The 20,416-nt window shown below is 44.0% G+C and overlaps 2 protein-coding genes across 2 annotated transcripts in view; one reads left to right on the top strand and one right to left on the bottom strand.

Moving 5' to 3' along the window:
• Nucleotides 1–20,416, top strand: part of CFAP47 (cilia and flagella associated protein 47) — a 546,463-nt gene that overhangs the window by 225,700 nt on the left and 300,347 nt on the right.
• Nucleotides 3,223–4,269, bottom strand: LOC111169586 (melanoma-associated antigen B4-like). Its single transcript, XM_022563898.2, has one exon. The coding sequence runs from the start codon at nt 4,267–4,269 to the stop codon at nt 3,223–3,225; it is 1,047 nt and encodes a 348-aa protein (XP_022419606.2).

The following is a 20,416-nucleotide window of genomic DNA, read 5'->3' as shown; positions in this document are numbered from 1 at the left end:
AGTCGTCACTCAGGGTTCTCAGTTTGACTCCTGGGAAGGCCTGTGGCTCCTGTCTCTTTACCTGAGGACATGTGCTCATAGAAAGGCCCACCGCTCTCTGAGAGCCAACAGAAGAAAGTGAGGGTAGCCTGATGTCCCACGTCTACCTGTGGTCTCTGAAGGCAGGAAGCTGGGGCCGGCAGATCCAGGCCTTATTATGCTTGGCCGCGCCGGTCCTCACTCAGGCCCTTCCTCAGTTTGACTCCTGGGAAGACCTATATTTCTCCCTCTCTTCACCTATTACTGTCCCCACTTCTCCGTCACCCTGGGAGGAGTTAAGGGTTGCCTCTGCTCGGCCTGACATCTCTCCAGGCGTCTCCCAGGACTGACAGCAGGGGAGAGATGATGTGCTGCCCCCATTGTTATGGTTTTCATGCTCCGCTCCAGCCTTAGGTCCTCACCCCAACTCCTAGCACAACCTGGAAATGTCCCCTGTGCTGAGTCAGCCAGCCTCGGAGCAAAGTCCTCACCACCCTGAGTCCCCAGAAGTAGAAGTCAGAGTAGGCTACGTGTAGCCACAGCTATTTCTGAGGGGCTTCTGAGGACTAACACAGAGGGCAAGATTCCCCGGGCTTCGCTCTTCTGGGGTTTGTGACCTCAATAGTCCTCACTCTGTCAGGATCTGGGACTCTTCCCTCTACCGACCTGAGTCCTCCAGAGCCGGAGGCAAGTGGGTGACACATCGAACTACCCCTGCCTGGGGCTTCCCCGGGCCTAAAGGGTGGTGGGGCTATGTGTTTGTTCCTGTCTCTTTTCGGTTGGGCGTTCCCCTTGGTCCTCACTCAGAGTCCTTACGCTGGCTCTTCCCGTGACCTAGAGAGGCCTGTGCTCTCATACTACAGCCTTTACTTCCCTGAGACCACCTAGGAGGATGTGAGGGTTGCCTCACGTGGGCATGACTGCCTGTGGTCACTCATGGCCGACAGTAAGGGAGGGATTCTGTGGCGTCCCCGCTTTTATGATTTGGGTGGTTCCCTCAGTCCTCACGGTCCTCTGCTCGACTCTTGGCATGACCTGGAATTCCTCCCTGTGCTCCCCTGAGGCTGGCCCCTGGGACCAAGTGCCTCATCTACCTGAGACGCTCTAAAAGGAAAGGCGTGGGGCGCATCATGCCAACATTCCTGGATTTGCCAAGGGGAGGTATCCAGTGGCAGGGCTCTGCTCTAGGTGGAGTCCCTTTATCCTCATTTAGAGTCACTAGATTTCCAGTCTCTACTGAGTGAGGCTGTTCCCCATAGACCAAGGCCCTCGCCTCCCCGAGACCACCCCCAGTGGAAAGAGGGGGCAGGTCAGCCAGAAAGCTTTGTCCTGGGCCTCCTGGGGCTGACCTCAGGGGCGGGACTCTGCATTCTCCTCTGTTCTGGAGTGAGTGGTCCTCTTGCTCCTCATTCAGGGTCCTCATCGTGATGCCTGCCCAGACCCAGGACTCCACCCTCCACTCCCCTGAAGCTGTGCTCCTCAGAACAAAGGCATTACCTTCTTGGGAATTCTGAATTGGAAGTCAGGATGAACCAGATCTGTCCAAAGCTGTTGGGGTCTTCTGAGGAGCAGGACTTTCCAAGGCCCCACTCTTCTGGAGTCAGTGGCCCCTCAGTCCTAACTCAGGTTTCTTACCTTGACTTCAGGTAGCATATGGGACTCCATCCTCCCTACTGTCTGTCTGCCAGCCTCAGGCCAAGGCTTTCACCTTCCTGAGACACCAGAAGGGGAGAAAAGAGACCTATTCCCGGGCTGCCCCTGCCGGGGGCCTCTGTGTGGTCCCCTTTGTTATGGGGAGTCCACTCATCAGCACCCAGTGTCCTCACCCTGAAGCAAATTAAGGCCTGTTAGGATCTCCTGCTTGGGCAGAATTGGAGATGCTGCCACAAGACCAAGGAACTCACCTCCCTGAGAACCTCTCCACCCTTGCCCCGGAGGAAAAGAAGGGGTGCCTTCAGACAGACAGCTCTGCGCATGGCCACACAAGGGAGAAAGCAGGGTAGACTTTGTGGGGCCCCCTTCTGTTCTAAGGTCCTCACCTTGAGTAACTATCAGAGGCTGGGACTCCTCCCTCCACTGACCTGAGGACACAGCTCTTAAACCAAGGCTTTTATGTCCCTGAGAAACTTGAAGAGTAAGTGAGGAGATGCTGATCTTTTCAGGGTATCTGACATTGCATATGTAGAAGACCCCATTGTCACCGAAAATTTTTCTTTTTATTCATACCATTCACTTCTTCAGCGTTACTGTTACTGTATTCCAAAACAGTGCTTTGCGAACAGGGCCCCTTTTATCCCATGAGATACATTTTGGAGTGGTGAGAAGAAAAATGAATTAAAAGACATAAGGTCTGCCTTAGGCTGGGAGGAGTGGAAGAGTGTAGGCTCTAGACTATTCCAGACCAGGGGACTAGACCCAGCAAGGTCACTTAATCAGTCTTGTGAACTTGAGAAATTTGCAAGTTATTCACCTGTAAAGGGAGTCTGCTAAATCCTATCCTGCGTGAATGTTGGAATGTTATGTACTACATGTAAAGCAGTGGCATACTCATTAAGAAATATTGGGTTTTTGATGAATGGCAGTTATGATATGATTATTATGAACCCCCAGAATACCACCCTCCCATCAGAGTTTATTTTTAATCCAGTAGGTAGCAGAGAATATGCAGTGCACTAGGGCAAAAGAAACAAATACTCACAAATGAGCTAAATCAGTCAAAGTATCTTTTATTTCTACCAAAAGAAAGTTTAAACGAAGTAAGGCAAACCATGAGTTAAATGGCTTTTACTCTCTGTTTTCTCCATTTTTTGTTTCTAAATATTTTCTGTGGTCGCCTTTCACATTTCCATGACAATGTCTATTGCAGTGCCATGTTTTCTACTTCTGGATCATACAGAAAACGTAGATGGTTCGTGAATTTCTTTTACATATACCAAAACTGTAACTTTAGAATTCTTTAAACAGCAATAAATATGCAAGCAATGTCATTCACGAATTCCTATTCTTAAGAAAACACACTATTACAAGAAAAAAACATTTGAAAAAACCTAAATCAATCAATAATATATAGAAGTTACTAGTTTAAAACAGGAAGATAAATAAGATCTATACTTTGTTCCCTCCACCCCTACTACTCTGCACTATTTAGGAGCCTGACTGCTCTCTTCCAAAACAAAGTGAGCAAACTGCCCGCGGCCTCCCTCCCTACATGTGGGAGGAGCTGCGGGCCTTGGCCCTGGAAGGGGCTCTGCCCTCAGCAACAGCTGCAGCCCTGGCCGCGGCTCTCACTGCTGCTCTCTCTTCCTCATCTTTCAGAGCCTCCTCATAGAGATCTGGGAAGGCACTGGGGACGGTACCAATGATCTTGCTCAAAATCTCCAGCACTTTCATCTTGCTGGTTTCAGCGTGGGCTCTCGGGCCCCACAGGAACTCATAGCGCGGAGGATCGCTGTTGGGCACCTGGCGGTACGTCAGGTACTTCTGCTGCACGAAATCTTTGCTGATGAGCCTCCTGGGCTCCCCAAAGATCAAGTGCCTCCTCCCAGCATACAAACCCAACGCACTGAGGAATTCCCAGATCTCCTCCTCGGTGGCACGGTTGCCCTTCTTGAAGATCAGGCCCAGGAGAACCATCAGGAGACCGGACGTGGGCGGCCCCGACTCATCACTCGGACTTCCCTCGCTGGGGAGGGCCATCTTGCTGATGAGGGCGTAGGAGTGATTGCTGGGGTCGACTTCCTTCAGCTCGAGGCCAAAGACCAGCTCCATGACCTCAGAGGCTCTGCTGAGGATCTCAGGGAAGTGTTTATCGTACTTCCTGTTGATAGCCTTCAGCAGTGCTGCCTGCGGGATGGGCTCCTTCGTCTTGTACTTCTCCAGCAGGAAGTGCACCAACATTGTGGACTTCCTGATCAGAAGATCTCTGCAACAGCTGTGAATGGAAGGTGCTGCCTGGGAGGTACCTGCACTTTTCTCATCTTGGCTCTGGGCACCCTCTTCAGATCCTGGGCATGAAACCCCTTCATCACGAGAGGTAGTGGCTGGGGCTCCCTGAGGCTCCTGGCGAGTGTCAGCAGCAGGGGGGCTCGGGGGAGTACCCCGAGAAACAGAAGCGGGGGAGGAGGGCGACTCTTCTATCTCTTTTGCCGCCGCCGCCTCAGTGGCCTGGGCACCCTTGAGACTCTGAGTCTCCCCATGGGCCTGGTGGCGTTTCTCGCGGGAACGGCGCTTGCTCTTCCGGCCCCGAGGCATGATGACACAGGTCAGGGCCAGCAGGCGGGAGTGTGCGCAGGAAGGCAGGCAACGAGGGCACCTGGGGGAGGGACAAGGAGATGCTGTGAGCACCTTCAGCGGGGAGATTCCTCCCTGGCTTTAACCAAGGCCGCCTCTGCAGGGTCCTTGAGGGCACTGCTCGAGGACCCACAGGGCTCCTGTTCTCCTGCTCAGCCTGTCCCCTGAGACCCCTGTGGAGGACGGTAGAGTGAGCCTTGGGGCACAGCCAACCAGCCCTGCCTGGACGGTACGGGGGTGACAGTGGGGGCTGGCAGAGGAGGTAGGTCTCCGCGGTTCCCATTCAGAGTCAGGATGACAGTTGTTGGCAAGACACGCCCCCCCCATCCCCTCTGCTGCTCTGAAGTTGACACCACCATCTTCCATGACACCCAGGAGGAGGAAAGGAGGGAGCGTTCAGCGCACCACCGAAGGGTCCTGGGACCCTCCCTTCTGCTGCCTGGTGGCTGCCCCTTCAGAACAACGCTCTAACCTCCCTTGGATCTGGCACAGGAAATTACGGGCAGTCTCAGCCTGACAGTCCTTTCTTGGGAGTTTAAGGGTTGACAGGAGGGGACGGGCCATATTCTCTCCTGTCCCTTCTCTTCGGGGTGGGTGACTCCCTTAGTCCTCACTCGGGGTCCTCCCTGGACGGCCGGTGCAGCCTGGAGCTCCTCTCTTGCCCCGAGGGCCATCTGCTCGCACCAGTGCCGGCACCTCCTTGAGTCTCATTCGGAGGCAGTGAGGGTGACCACGCGGCCGCATGTGGCAGTTTTACCAAGCCTGCAGCGTGCGGCAGACAGGTCGAGGCCCTGTGGCTGGCGGCCCCACTGGCCCTCACTCAAGGGCTTGGGCTGACTCTTGGGAGTGCTTAGGGACGCGCCTTATGCTGGCCTGCACCTCCCGTCTCAGACAGCAGGCCTCCCTTCGTTTGTGGCCAGAAGGAAGCGGCTGACAACAGGGGAGGGGTTCTGAGGTGCCCTTGCGATGGGGAGGACGGTCCTCGCCCTGACTCCTCCCGTGCCCTGGAAATCCTCCCTCTGCTGACCTGCGGCCAGCCCCTCAGGACAAGGCCCCCTCCTCCCTGGGTCTCCCGCGTCTGTCCGTCCGTCCGCGTTCGCACTGAGGGAGCCCCTCAGTCTTTAGACCTGCCCGGAAGCTCCCAGGCCGACGTCAGGGGCGGTGTCCGCGTGGCCGCCATAATGGGGTGTGGAGCCCCTCGGTCCCCACGAGGGTCCCGTCCTTCACTCCACAGCGCCTGGGGCGCTCCCTCTACTAAGCTGAGCCAGGGTCCACCAGCCTCAGAGTGAGGCCTTCCTTGCCCGAAACCCTGCCGGGGAAGCGGATGGACTTCAGGCCTAACAGCCAGGCCTGAGCCTCTGGGGCCGAGAGCAGGGGCGGGGTGGGCGGGGCCTGTGTGGCCGCCTCTTTTCGGAGGGAATGGGGATTGGGGGTGTCGGGGGTGTGTCCCCGCACTTCTAACTGGGGTCACCTCACACCTTGACACCTGACGAGACGTGGCACTCCCCCCGCAGCTCAGTCTCGCCGGACGTCAGCTCTCAACAATGGCCTCGCCCCCACTGCGCGCTTAGGAGGACGTCACATCCGGTCATGCGCATCTGGGGTCCAGGAGGACAGCAGGGGCGGGCTGTGGCCGGGGCGGGGCGGGGCGGGGCGGGGGATCAGAGAGGGGTTCCGGGGGAGCTTCCGGCAGGCCTGGCATGAGGGCCTTTCATTGACTCTTGGCAGGTCCTGGGGGTTTTCCCTTTGCTGAGCTGAGTCAGCAGACGTTACACCTTGGCTCTCATTTCTGTCGGCACCCCCAGCCGGAAGTATCCGCGGCCCTGAGCCTCACAGCCATGCCTGGGTCCCCCGAGACTGACAGTGAGGGCTCTTTGGGGTCCCCTCTTCTATGGTGGATGCTGCTCTCAATCCTCTCTCAGTGTCTTCTCTTGACTCCCTGTAGGTGCTGGGCTACCTCCCGTCTGCTGACCTGAGGCCAAGGCCTCACATCAAAGACATCAACTCCCTGAGACGGCTGGTGTGAAGTGCAGGCACATCTCATCTGGACACTTCTGCCTGGAGCCTCCCAGAGATGGCTGCTGCAGGTAAGGTGAGCTGAGGGGAAAGGAGGCGAGACTCTCTTCTGTGGTTTGGAGCCCGTCAGGTCTCACTCAAGGTCCTCACATTGACTGCTGGCAGGGCCTGCGATTCCTTCCTTCTCTGGTATGAATCCATCCCTGTCCCCAACCGTGCCTCACAGAATCCCAGAGGAGTTAGTGAAGGGGCGCCTTAGCCTGACAGTTCTCACTGTGGTCTCTGTTTGTTGACATCAGGGGCATTGCGCAAAAGTTCAGAAATGAATTTCTGTCCTTTTGTACAACTACTGTGTTACTTGCTTTTCTCTTTTAGTCTGTGTGTGATAGTCTATTAAGATGATCATTTAAAAAGGCCAGTTGTCATGCACTAAGAAAGTTTCAGATGGTTATTTCACAGCCTGTGGACCATACTGCCACATCCAGCCCAATCTTTGGTGTGCCATGCTCCTGGCATGCGGGCTCTGAAATGCTGCCTCAGATTCCTTCAGTGAAGCAGTAGAGATTCATGGTCCCAGAGCGCAGTGGAAGAATCAAGGGCTCAACGTTAAAGGCTCTTCTCTAATCCATCCTGTCATCTGCCTCTCTTGCAGGCTACAGACCTGTCTCCAATTCAGGGCATCCCCCTACCTGCCCACACTCAGGTTCCAGTTCAGTGGAGACTTATTTTCCTTCAGGGATTATTTAGTTTTGTGTTTTTGCCTTTGTTAATGTGTTTTCTTTGTTCCTTCTGTAATTTTTCCGTGGTTGACCTTGGGTACAGGAAACAGTAGCCCATGTTTGATTGTCATCAGCTGCTATGGATAAGGTACTAGATCTGTAAATGAATTAAGGAAAATCGATATTCTTACAGTATCCGTGTCTCACAAATACACATAACATACTATTCTGGTTGAGACTTCTTTTTCCTAAGTCAATCAAGAAATTCTTATTGTGGCCTCCATGTAGATTATATACATTATTGTATGGTTTCTCTCTAGGTATATTTTTTATATTGTTGCTTTTGTCTATGGTGTATTTTTTTTCTCTGTTTTTTTCTTTTTTTAACATCTTTTTTGGAGTATAATTGCTTTAGAACAGTGTGTTAGTTTCTGCTTTATAACAAAGTGAATCAGTTATACATATACATATGTCCCCATATCTCTTCCCTCTTGCGTCTCCCTCCCTTCCTCCCTCGCTATCCCACCACTTTAGGTGGTCACAGAGCACCGAGCTGATCTCCCTGTGCTTTGCGGCTGCTTCCCACTAGCTATCGATTTTATGTTTAGTAGTGTATATATGTCCATGCCACTCTCTCACTTTGTCCCAGCTTACCCTTGCTCCTCCCCGTATCCTCAAGTCCATTCTCTAGTAGGTCTGCATTTTTATTTCCATCTTGCCCCTAGTTTTTTCATGACCATTTTTTTTTAAGATTCCTTATATATGTGTTAGCATACGGTATTTGTTTTTCTCTTTCTGACTTACTTCACTCTGTATGACAGTCTCTAGGTCCATCCACCTTGCTTCAAATACCTCAGTTTTGTTCCTTTTTATGGCTGAGTAATATTCCATTGTATATATGTGCCACAACTTCTTTATCCATTCATCTGTTGATGGACACTTAGGTTGCTTCCATGTCCTGGCTATTGTAAATAGAGCTGCAATGAACATTTTGGTACATGCCTCTTTTTGAATTATGGTTTTCTCAGGGTATATGCCCAGTAGTGGGCTTGCTGGGTCATATGGTAGTTCTGTTTTTAGTTTGTTAAGGAATGTCCATCCTGTTCTCCATAGTGGCTGTATCAATTTACATTCCCACCAACAGTGCAAGAGGGTTCCCTTTTCTCCACACCCTCTCCAGCATTTACTGTTTGTAGACTTTTGATGATGGCCATTCTGACCAGTGTGAGATGATATTGCATTGTAGTTTTGATTTGCATTTCTCTAATGATTAACGATGTTGAGCATTCTTTGATGTGTCTGTTGGCAATCTGTTTTAGTTCTTTGGAGAATGTCTATTTAGTTCTTCTGCCCATGTTTGGATAGGGTTGTTTGTTTTTTTCATATTGAGCTGCATGAGTTGCTTGTATGTTCTGGAGATTAATCCTTTGTTAGTTGCTTCATTTGCAAATAATTTCTCCCATTCTGAGGGTTGTCTTTTCGTCTTGTTTATCGTTTCCTTTGCTGTGCAAAAGATTTTAAGTTTCATTAGGTCCCATTTGTTTATTTCTGTTTTTATGTCCATTTCTCTAGGAGGTGGGTTAAAAAGGATCTTGCTGTGATTTATGTCATAGAGTGTTTTCCCTATATTTTCCTCTAAGAGTTTGATGATGTCTGGCCTTACATTTAGGTCTTTAATCCATATTGAGTTTATTTTTGTGTATGGTGTTAGGGAGTGTTCTAATTTCATTCTTTTATATGTAGCTGTCCAGTTTTCCTAGCACCACTTATTGAAGGGGCTGTCTTTTCTCCACTGTATATTTTTGCCTCCTTTATCAAAGATAAGGTGACCATATGTGTGTGGGTTTATCTCTGGGTGTTCTATCCTGTTCCATTGATCTTTCTGTTTTTGTGCCAGTACCATACTGTCTTGATTACTGTAGCTTTGTATTATAGTCTGAAGTCCGGGAGCCTGATTCCTCCAGCTTCGTTTTTCTTTCTCAAGATTACTTTGGCTATTCGGGGTGTTTTGTGTTTCCATAGAAATTGTGAAATTTTTTGTTCTCGTTCTGTGAAAAATACTAGTGGTAGTTTGATAGTGATTGCATTGAATCTGTAGATTGCTTTAAGTTGTAGAGTCATTTTCACAATGTTGATTCTTTCGATCCAATAACATGGTATATCTCTCCATCTACTTGTATCATCTTTAATTTCTCTCATCAGTGTCTTATAATTTTCTGCATACAGGTCTTTTGTCTCCTTAGGTAGGTTTATTCCTAGATATTTTATTCTTTTTGTTGCAATGGTGAATGAGAGTGTTTTCTTAACTTCACTTTCAGATTTTTCATCATTAGTGTATAGGAATGCAAGAGATTTCTGTGCATTAATTTTGTATCCTGCTACTTTACCAGATTCTTTGAGTAGCTCTAGTAGTTTTCTGGTAGCTTCTTTAAGATTCTCTATGTAGAGTATCATGTCATCTGCAAAGAGTGACAGCTTTACTTCTTCTTTTCCAATTTGGATTCCCTTTATTTCTTTTCCTTCTCTGATTGCTGTGGCTAAAAATTCCAAAACTGTGTTGAATAATAGTGGTGCGAGTGGGCAACCTTGTCTTGTTTCCGATCTTAGTGGAAACGGTTTCAGTTTTTCACCATTGAGGACGATGTGGGCTGTGGGTTTGTCACATATGGCCTTTAATATGTTGAGGAAAGTTCCCTCTATGCCTACTTTCTGCAGGGTTTTTATCATAAATGGGTGTTGAATTTTGTCGAAAGCTTTCTGTGCATCTATTGAGATGATCATCTGGTTTTTCTCCTTCCGTTTGTTAATATGGTGTATCATGTTGATTGATTTGCATATATTGAAGAATCCTTGCATTCCTCGGATAAACCCCACTGGATCATAGTGTATGATCCTTTTAATGTGCTGCTGGACTCTGTTTGCTAGTATTTTGTTGAGGAGTTTTGCGGCTATGTTCATCAGTGATATGGCCTGCAGTTTTCTTTCTTTGTGACATCTTTGTCTGGTTTTGGTATCAGAGTGATGGTGACCTCATAGAATGAGTTTGGGAGTGTTCCTCCCTCTGCTATATTTTGGAAGAGTTTGAGAAGGATAGGTGTTAGCTCTTCTCTAAATGTTTGATAGAATTCGCCTGTGCAGCCATCTGTTCCTGGGCTTTTGTTTGTTGGAAGATTTTTAAACACAGTTTCAATTTCAGTGCTTGTGATTGGTCTGTTCATATTTTCTGTTTCTTCCTGGTTCAGTCTCACAACGTTGTGCATTTCTAAGAATTTGTCCATTTCTTCCAGGTTGTCCATTTTATTGGCATAGAGTTGCTTGTAGTAATCTCTCATGATCCTTGGTATTTCTGCAGTGTCAGTTGTTACTTCCCCTCTTTCATTTCTAATTCTATTGATTTGAGTCTTCTCGCTTTTTTTCTTGAAAAGTCTGGCTAATGGTTTATCAATTTTGTTTATCTTCTCGAAGAACCAACTGTTAATTTTATTGATCTTAGGTATCATTTCTTTCATTTCTTTTTCATTTATTTCTGATATGATCTTTAAGATTTCTTTCCTTCTGCTAACTTTGGGCTTTTTTTGTTTTCTTTCTCTAATTGCTTTAGGTGTAAGGTTAGGTTGTTTATTTGAGATTTCTCTTGTTTCTTGAGGTAGGATTGTATTGCTGCAAGCTTCCCTCTTAGAACTGCTTTTGCTGCATCCCATAGGGTTTGGGTCATCGTGTTTCATTGTCATTTGTGTCTAGGTATTTTTTTATTTCCTCTTTGATTTCTTCAGTTATCTGTTGGTTATTAAGTAGTGTGTTGTTTAGCCTCCATGTGTTTGTACTTCTTACAGATTTTTTCCTGTAATTGATACCTAGCCTCATAGCGTTGTGGTCGGAAAAGATACATGATACGATTTCAATTTTCTTAAATTTACTAAGGCTTGATTTGTGACCCTAGATATGATGTATCCTGCGGAATGTTCCATGAGCACTTGAGAAGAATGTGTACTCTGTTGTTTTTGGATGGAATGTCCTATAAATATCAATTAAGTCCATCTTGTTTAATGTATCATTTAAAGCTTGTGTTTCCTTATTTATTTTCATTTTGGATGGTCTGTCCATTGGTGAAAGTGGGGTGTGAACGTCCCCTACTATGATTTTGTTACTGTCACTTACCCCTTTTATGGCTGTTAGTATTTGCCTTATGTATTGAGGTGCTCCTATGTTGGGTCCATAAATAGTTACAGTTGTTATAGCTTCTTCTTGGATTGATCCCTTGATCATTATGTAGTGTCCTTCTTTGTCTCTTCTAATAGTCTTTGTTTTAAAGTCCATTGTGTCTGATATGAGAATTGCTACTCCAGTTTTCTTTTGATTTCCATTTGCATGGAATATCTTTTTCCATCCCCTTACTTTCAGTCTGTATGTGTCCCTAGGTCCGAAGTGGGTCTCTTGGAGACAGCATATATACGGATCTTGTTTCTGTATCCATTCAGCCGATCTATATCTTTTGGTTGGAGCATTTAGTCCACTTACATTTAAGGTAATTATCGATATGTATGTTCCTGTTCCCATTTTCTTAATTGTTTTGGGTTTATTATTGTAGGTCTTTTCCTTCTCTTGTGTTTCCTGCCTAGGGAAGTTCCTTTGGCATTTGTTGTAAAGCTGGTTTGGTGGTGCTGAATTCTCTTAGCTTTTGCTTGTCTGTAAAGGTTTTAATTTCTCCATCAAATCTGAATGAGATCCTTGCTGGGTAGAGTAATCTTGGTTGTAGGTTTTTCTCCTTCATCACTTTAAATATGTCCTGCCACTCCATTCTGGCTTGCAGAGTTTCTGCTGAAAGATCAGCTGTTAACCTTCTGGGGATTCCCTTATGTGTTATTTGTTGTTTTTCCCTTGCTGCTTTTAGTATTTGTTCTTTGTATTTAATTTTTGATAGTTTGATTCGTATGTGTCTTGGCGTGTTTCTCCTTGGATTTATCCTGTATGGGACTCTCTGTGCTTCCTGGACTTGATTATCTATTTCCCTTCCCATATTAGGGAAGCTTTCAATTATAATCTCTTGAAATATTTTCTCAGTCCCTTGCTTTTCCTCTTCTTCTTCTGGGACCCCCATAATTCGAATGTTGGTGTGTTTAATGTTGTCCCAGAGGTCTCTGAGACTGTCCTCAATTCTCTTCATTCTTTTTTCTTTATTCGGCTCTGCAGTAGTTATTTCTACTATTTTATCTTCCAGGTCACTTATCCATTTTTCTGCCTCAGTTATTCTGCTATTGATCCCTTCTAGAGAATTTTTAATTTCATTTATTGTGTTGTTCATCACTGTTTGTTTGCTCTTTAGTTCTTCCAGGTCCTTGTCAAACGTTTCCTGTATTTTCTCCATTCTGTTTCCAAGATTTTGGATCATCTTTACTATCATTATTTTGAATTCTTTATCAGGTAGGCTGCCTATTTCCTCTTCATTTGTTAGGTCTCCTTCATCTGCTGTGTGTTTCTCTGTCTTCTCATTTTGCTTAATTTACTGTGTTTTAGGTCTCCTTTTCGCAGGCTGCAGGTTCATACTTCCCGTTTTTTTTGGTGTCTGTGCCCAGTGGCTAAGGTTGGTTCAGTGGGCTGCAATGGCTTCCTGGTGGAGGGGACTAGTGCCTGTATTCTGGTGGATGAGGCTAGCTCTTGTCTTTCTGGTGGGCAGGTCCACGTCTGGTGGTGTGTTTTGGGGTGTCTGTGGCCTCACTATGATTTTTGGCAGCCTCTGTGCTAATGGATGGGGTTGTGTTCCTGTCTTGCTAGTTGTTTGGCATGGGGTGTCCAGCACTGTAGCTTGCTGGTCGTTGAGTGGAGCTGGGTCTTGGCATTGAGATGGAGATCTCTGGGAGATTTTTGCCATTTGATATAACGTGGAGGTGGGAGGTCTCTTGTGGACCAGTGTCCTGAACTTGGCTCTCTCACTTCAGTGGCACAGACCTGACGCCTGGCTGGAGCACCAAGAGCCTGTCCTCCACGTGGCTCAGAATAAAAGGGAGGAAAAAAAGAAAGAAAGAAGAAGCTAAAATAAAGTAAATTAAAATAAAATAAAGTTATTAAAATAAAAAATAATTATTAAGAAAAAATTTTTTAAGCAATACAAAGAAAAAAAACAGACAGAACCCTAGGACAAATGGTAAAAGCAAAGCTCTACAGACAAAATCATACACAGAAGCATACACATACACACTCACAAATAAGAGAGAAAGGGAAAAAAATATATATCTATCGTTTCTCCCAAAGTCCATCTCCTCAATTTGGGATGATTCATTGTCTATTCAAGTATTCCACAGATGCAGGGTACATCACGTTGATTGTGGAGTTTAATCCGCTGCTCCTGAGCCTCCTCGGAGAGATTTCCCTTTCTCTTCTTTGTTTGCACAGCTTCCAGAGTTCAGCTTTGCATTTGGACCGGACTCTGCGTGTAGGTCGCCTGAGGGCGTCTGTACTTCGCTCAGACAGGACGGGGTTAATGGAGCCGCTGATTCGGGGGCTCTGGCTCACTCAGGCTGGGGGGAGGGAGGGGCACGGAGTGCGGGGATGGCCTGCAGCAGCAGAAGCCGCCATGATATTGCACCAGCCTGAGGTGGGCCGTGCGTTCTCTCGGGGAAGTTGTCCCTGGATCACGGGACCCTGGCAGTGGCGGGCTGCACAGTCTCCCGGGAGGGGAGGTGTGGAGAGTGACCTGTGCTTGCTCACAGGCTTCTTGGTGGCGGCAGCAGCGGCCTTAGCGTCTCATGCCCGTCTCTGGGGTCCGCACTGACAGCCGCGGCTCGCGCCCGTCTCTGGAGCTCCTTTAAGCGGCGCTCTGAATCCCCTCTCCTTGCGCACCCTTAAACAAAGAGGGAAGAAAGTCTCTTGCCTCTTTGGCAGCTCCAGACTCGTTCCCGGACTCCATCCCGGCTAGCCGTGGCGCACTAACCCCTTCAGGCTGTGTTCACACAGCCAACCCCAGTCCTCTCCCTGGGATCCGACCTCCGAAGCCCAAGCCTCAGCTCCCAGCCCCCACCTGCCCCGGCTGGTGAGTGCTGGTCGGCATGGATCCTCTGTGCGGGAATCTCTCCGCTTTGCCCTCCGCACCCCTGTTGCTGCGCTCTCCTCCGTGGCTCCGAATCTTCCCCGCTCCGCCACCCAGTCTCCGCCCGCGAAGGGGCTTCCTAGTGTGTGGAAAGCTTTCCTCCTTCACAGCTCCCTCCCACTGCTGCAGGTCCCATCCCTATTCTTTGGTCTCTTTTTTCTTTCTTCTTTTGCCCTACCCAGGTACGTGGGGAGTTTCTTGCCTTTTGGGAGGTCTGAGGTCTTCTGCCAGCGTTCAGTAGTAGATGTTCTGTAGGAGTTGTTCCACATGTAGTATTTCTGATGTATTTGTGGGTGGAAGGTGATCTCTGTGTCTTACTCTTTCGCCATCTTGAAGCTCCTGGTGTATTTTCTATTAACATGATCTAAGGAATTGTTGATTTTGTTTCCGCCCAGTCTCTTGATTTCGCTGTGGTGATCTTTTTTTTCCACCAGGTTTCTGAAGTTCCTTATATGTTTGACTATTTTCTGTGCCTATTTCCTTAGAGTTTTAATTAGAGGATCAAATTATTAGCATTGTTATCTTTTGCTTTTCGTTACTCATGACTCTTATTTATTTGGCATTGTATATAGCTCTGTACTGGCTATGTGTTCTTGTCCAGATTTTTTTCTAGTTTTTAAGTTAATAGACATTTTTAAAGAACAGATTCAGGACTACAGAAAATTAAGCAGATAGTGCAAAGAGTTCCCATACAGCCACTCTCTTCTTCCAGTTAGTTTCTCCTATTATTAACATCTTGTATTGGTTCAATGGGTACAAGTTCATTTGTTATAATTGATCAACTAATAGTGATACATTATTATTGACTACTGTCCACTGTTTATAACACATTTCACTTTTTGTGCTTTACATTTTTATAGCGGCTGACAAAGGCATGGCATCATCTACTCACCAAGAGAGCATCATGCAGAAGAGTTTCACTGCCCTAAAAATCTCCCGTGCTCCACCTGTCCATCCCTCAAAACCTCACTTTGAGCCCCTGACAACTCTGAACTTTTTACTCTCTCTAGAGTTTTGCCTTTTCCAGAGTATAATTTTGACGGAATCCTACAGTATGTAGGCTTTTCATTTATTTATTTATTTTTTAGCGTCTTTATTGGAGTATAATTGCTTTACAATGGTGTGTTAGTTTCTGCTTTATAACAAAGTGAATCAGTTATACATATATACCCATATCTCTTCCCTCTTGCGTCTCCCTCCCTCCCACCCTCCCTATCCCTCCCCTCTAGGTGGTCACAAAGCACCAAGCTGATCTCCCTGTGCTATGCGACTGCTTCCCACAAGCTATCTGTTTTACGTTTGGTAGTTTATATATGTCAATGCCACTCTCTCACTTTGTCACAGCTTACCCTTCCCCCTCCCCATATCCTCAGGTCCATTCTCTAGTAGGTCTGCATCTTTATTCCCGTCTTGCCCCTAGGTTCTTCTTGACCATTTTTTTTTCTTAGATTCCAGATGTATGTGTTAGCATACGGTATTTGTTTTTCTCTTTCTGACTTACTTCACTCTGTATGACAGACTCTAGGTCCATCCACCTCACTACAAATAACTCAATAAGTAGGCTTTTTAAACTAGCTCCTTTTGCTAATCGATATACATTTAAGTTTCTGTATATCTGTTTGTGGTTGGAAATGTCATTTCTTTTCATGGCTGAATAGCATTCCATCATGTGGACTACCACAGTTTGTTTACCCATTCAACTGCTGAAGGTCATCTTGGTTGATTTCAGTTTTTGGCAGCTATGAATTAGTGTACTATTAGCATTTGTTTGGAGGCTTTTGGGTGGACATAAGTTTTCAACTCTTTTGAGTAAATACCTAGGCGTTTAATTGCTAGATCATATGATAAGATTATGTTTAGCTTAAAAGAAACTTCCAGACAGTTTCCAGTGTGTCTCTATCACTTTGCATTCCCTTTAGCACTGAATGAGAGTTCCTGTTCATCCCCATTCTTGCCAGCATTTGGTATTGTCAGGTGTTTGTTTTTATTTTAGCCATATTAATAGGTATCTCGTTGTTTTAATCCCAAAGTCCCTGAAGACATGTGATGTTGATCATCTTTTCGTATGCTATTTGCCATCTGTGTATATTTTTGGTGAGGCGTCTGTTCAGCTCTTTTAACCACTGTTAAATTGACTTTTTTGTTTTCTTATTGTTGAGTTTTTTAAGAGTTCATTGTATATTTTTGATTCATGTTTATTATCAGATATGTGTCTTACAATTAGTTTTTTCTCAGTCTGTGGCTTGTCTTTTCATTCTCTTAATAGTACCTTTTACAGAGTAGAAGTTTTTAATTTTAATGAAGTTCACCTTATCATTTTTCTCTTTTATGGATTGTGCTTTTGGTGTTGTGTCTAAAATCTCGTTGCCAAACCCAAGACTCTCTCCTATATTACCTTCTATTTTTTTTTTTTTTTTCCCACTCCACATGGCAGGCAGGATCTTAGTTCCCTGACCAGGGATCAAGCCCATGGCCCCTGCAGTGGAAGTGCAGTCTTAACCACTGGACCACGAGGGAAGTCCCTGGATTTGTTTTAATTTTGAGTTTTCCATTTAGGTCTGTGATCCATTTTGAGTTAATTATTTTGCAACATGTAAACTCTGTATCAACATTCTTTTTTGTTGTATGTGGATGTCTAGTTGTCCCAGCACTGTGAGTTAAAAGACTCCTTTCTCTATTGGATTGCCTTTGCTCCTTTGTTAAAGATCAGTTGACTGTATGAGGGGTCTGTTTCTAGGTTTTCTATTCTGTGCCTTGGTCTATTTGTCTCTTCTTTTGCTAATAGTATGTGGTCTTGATTATTGTAGCTTTAAAGTCCGTTTTGAAATCCAGTAATATCAGTTCTCTGACTTTGATCTTCTTCGGTATTGATTTGAGTTGGTTATTATGGATCTTTTCATTTTTTATATAAACTTTAGATTGTTTGTTGCTATCTACAAAATAACTTGCTGGAGTTTTGAGCAGAATTGTATTGAGTATATAAATCAAGTTGGGAGTAACTGACATCTCAACAATCTTGCATTCTCCTATCCATGAACATGGAGTGTTTCTCTATTTATTTAGATCTTCTTTAATTTTTTTCAGTGACATTTGTATTTCTCATATGAATCTTATACATATTTTTCTAAGAATTATGTATAATCAATCTTTTTTTGGTGGTAATGTAAATGGCATTAGGGTTTTCAATTGCAAGTTCCATTCGTTTATTGGAAAACAATTGATAGTTGAATATTAACCTTGGCTTACTGATACCAGGAGTTTTCTTGTTGTTGATTATTTGAGATTTCCTACATAGACAATTAGGTCATCTGTGAGCAAAAACAGTTGTAGTTTTTCCTTTCAAATCTGTATATCTTTTGCTTTTCCTTCTCTTATCTTATTGCATTGGCTAGGACTTCCACTACAGTGTTGAATAGGCATGGTGAGAAGGGATATCTTAGCCTCGTTCCTGATCTTAGTGTGAGAGCATCTATCTTCTCAGTATGAAGTAGGATGTTTTACCTGTTTTTTTTTTTTTGTAGATGTTGCATTCAGTATATGAAGCTGAGCCAATGCCTCTCTACTTCTAGTTTGCTGGGAAATTTTATGATGAATGGGTATTGGATTTTATCAAATTTTTTTTCTTCTATTGATATGATCGTGTGATTATTTTCTTTAGCCTAGTGATATGATGAGTTATCATTACTGATTTTCAAATGTTGCACACCTGAAATAAAGTCCACTTAGTTGTGGTATATAATTCCTTTTATACATTTTTAGATTTGTTTTGCTTATAGTTTGTTGGGGAATTTGCATCTATGTTCATGAGAGATATTGGTGGTCAATTCTCCTTTCTTTTAATTTCTTTTTCTGGTTTTGACATTAGAGTGATGCTGGCCTCATAGAATGAATTAGGAAGTGTCCCCTCTGCTTCTGTTTTCTGGAAGAGATCATAGAGAATTGTTTTCATGTCTTCCTTAAATTTTTGTTAGAATTCATCAGTGGAATCATCTGGGCCTGGTGCTGTCTTTATTGGAAGCTTATTAATTATAGATTAAATTTCTTTAATAGATACAGACCTATTCTGATTATCTGTTTATCCTTGTATAGTTTGGGGAAATTGTATCTTCAAGCAATTTGTCAATTTAACTTTTCAACTTTGTAGGCCTAGAGTTGTTTATAATATTCATTTATTATCCTTTTAATATCCGTGGAATCAGTAGTGATGGCCCTTCCTTCATTTCTGCTATTAGCGATTTAATTGGTGTTTTCTCTCTTTTTATTTTCCTTGAGTAGCCTGGTTAGAATGTTATCTTGTTTCTTCTTTTGGATATGTTCAAAGAAACAGCTTCTGGTTTTGTTGTTTTTCTCTATTTTTTTTCCCTTTCTTCAGTGTCAATTGATTTCTGCTTTGATTTATCATTTCTTTTTCCTCTGCTTTTTTTCTCTTCGTTCACCAGTTTACTAAGGTAGAAGCTTAAATTATTGATTTTAGATTTTTCTAGTATAGACATTCAATGCTATACATGTCCCTTTAAGTACTGGTTTTGCTATATTGCACAACTTTTGATAAGTTGTAATTTTGTTTTCATTTAGTTAAACATATTTTAAAATTTCTCATTAGATTTACTCTTTGGCCCATGTGTTATTTAGAAGTATATTGTTTAATCTCCAAATACCCTTGATTTTCTTGCTATTGTTTTGTTATCAGTTTCTAGTTTATTTCCATCGCAGAATGAGATCATTCTTTGTATCATTTATGTTCTTTTAAGTTTGATGTTGTGTGTTTTATGGCATAGAATGTGATCTATCTTGGTGTATGTTCCATGTGGACTTGAAAATAATGTGCTTTCTGCTGTTGTCAAGTATTGTATGAATGTCATTTAGATCTAGTTAATTGATGTTGCTTTTCAGTTCAACTGCACCTTACTGAGTTTCTGCCTAGTGGATTTGTCAATTATGAAAAGAGATGTGTTGACATCTCCTTCTCTAAGAGTAGATGTGTCTCATCAGTGTTTGCCTCGTGTATCTTAACAGAATTTTTTGGTGCATACACATTAAGGATTGCCATGATTTCTTTGAGTATTGGCCACTTAATCATTAAGTAATGCCCATCTTTATTCCTGACTTTCTTGTTCTGAATTCTGCTTTGTCTGAAATAAATATAGCTAGAGCAGATGTTGCTTTTGTTTTTGTTTTCACTCATATTAGCATGGTAGCGTTTTGTCCATCCCTTTACTTTTTTTGTTTTGAATTTTATTTTATTTTATTTTTTTATACAGCAGGTTCTTACTAGGTATCTGTTTTGTACTTATTGGTGTATATATGTCTATCCCAATCTCCCCATTCATCCTACCCCCGCTTTGCCCCCCTTGGTGTCCATACGTTTGTTCTCTACATCTGTGTCTCTATTTCTGCCTTGCAGACTGGTTCATCTGTGCCATTTTTCTTATTTCCACATGTATGCATCAATATACGATATTTGTTTTTCTCTTTCTGACTTACTTCACTCTGCATGATAGTCTCTAGGTCCTTCCACGTCTCTACAAATGACCCAATTTCGTTCCTTTTTATGGCTGAGTAATATTCCATTGTATATATGTACCACATCTGCTTTATCCATTCATCTGTCGATGGGCATTTAGGTTGCTTCCATGACCTGGCTATTGTATCCATTCGTTTACTTTTAATCATTTCATCTCTTTATATTTAAAGTGGATTTCTTATAAACAGCATAGTGTTAGGTCTCCTTGTTTTCATTCTTTTTATCAATCTCTGCCTTTTAATTGGTATATTTAGACCATTCACGTTAAAAGTGATTATTGATACAGTTGGATTAACATTGACCACATTTGTAACTGTTTTCTACTCATTGAGCTTACTCTTTGTTTCTTTTTTAATCTGCTGCTCTCTTTCTGCCTTCTCTAGTTTTAATTCAGGATTTAATGTTATTCCATTTTCTCTCCTCTTTAGCATATCAGTTATACTTTTAAAAAACTTCTAGTGGTTTCTGTAGCATTTGCATTATACATTTCCAACATATTCAAGTCCTCTTTCAAATAACACCATCCTGCTTCACGGTTAGTGCAAGTATCTCGTAACAGTGCAAGTATACCATTTCTGCCATTCATTTCTCTTAGCCATAATGTATAATCACTGGATGCATTGCCGTTATATTATTATTTTGAAGAAATAGTTATCTTTTGTGATCAGTTGAAAATAATAAAAATAAAAGGCTTTATTTTATCTTCATTTATTCCTTGTGTTACTCTCTTCCTTTCTTTACGTCGGCCAAAGCTTCTGACCTGTA

The sequence above is a fragment of the Delphinapterus leucas genome, chromosome X (assembly GCF_059928025.1).
Source record: "Delphinapterus leucas isolate spDelLeu-1000000601 "Yukka" chromosome X, BTC_Dleu_Yukka2, whole genome shotgun sequence".
Classification (NCBI taxonomy): Eukaryota; Metazoa; Chordata; class Mammalia; order Artiodactyla; family Monodontidae; genus Delphinapterus; species Delphinapterus leucas.
The sequence above is the reverse complement of the archived record's forward strand: the minus strand, read 5'-3'. Positions and strand labels throughout refer to the sequence as shown.

Coding starts and splice junctions, on each gene's coding strand:
- LOC111169586 (XM_022563898.2), bottom strand. CDS start 4,269: ATGCCTCGGGGCCGGAAGAGCAAGCGCCGTTCCCGCGAGAAACGCCAC.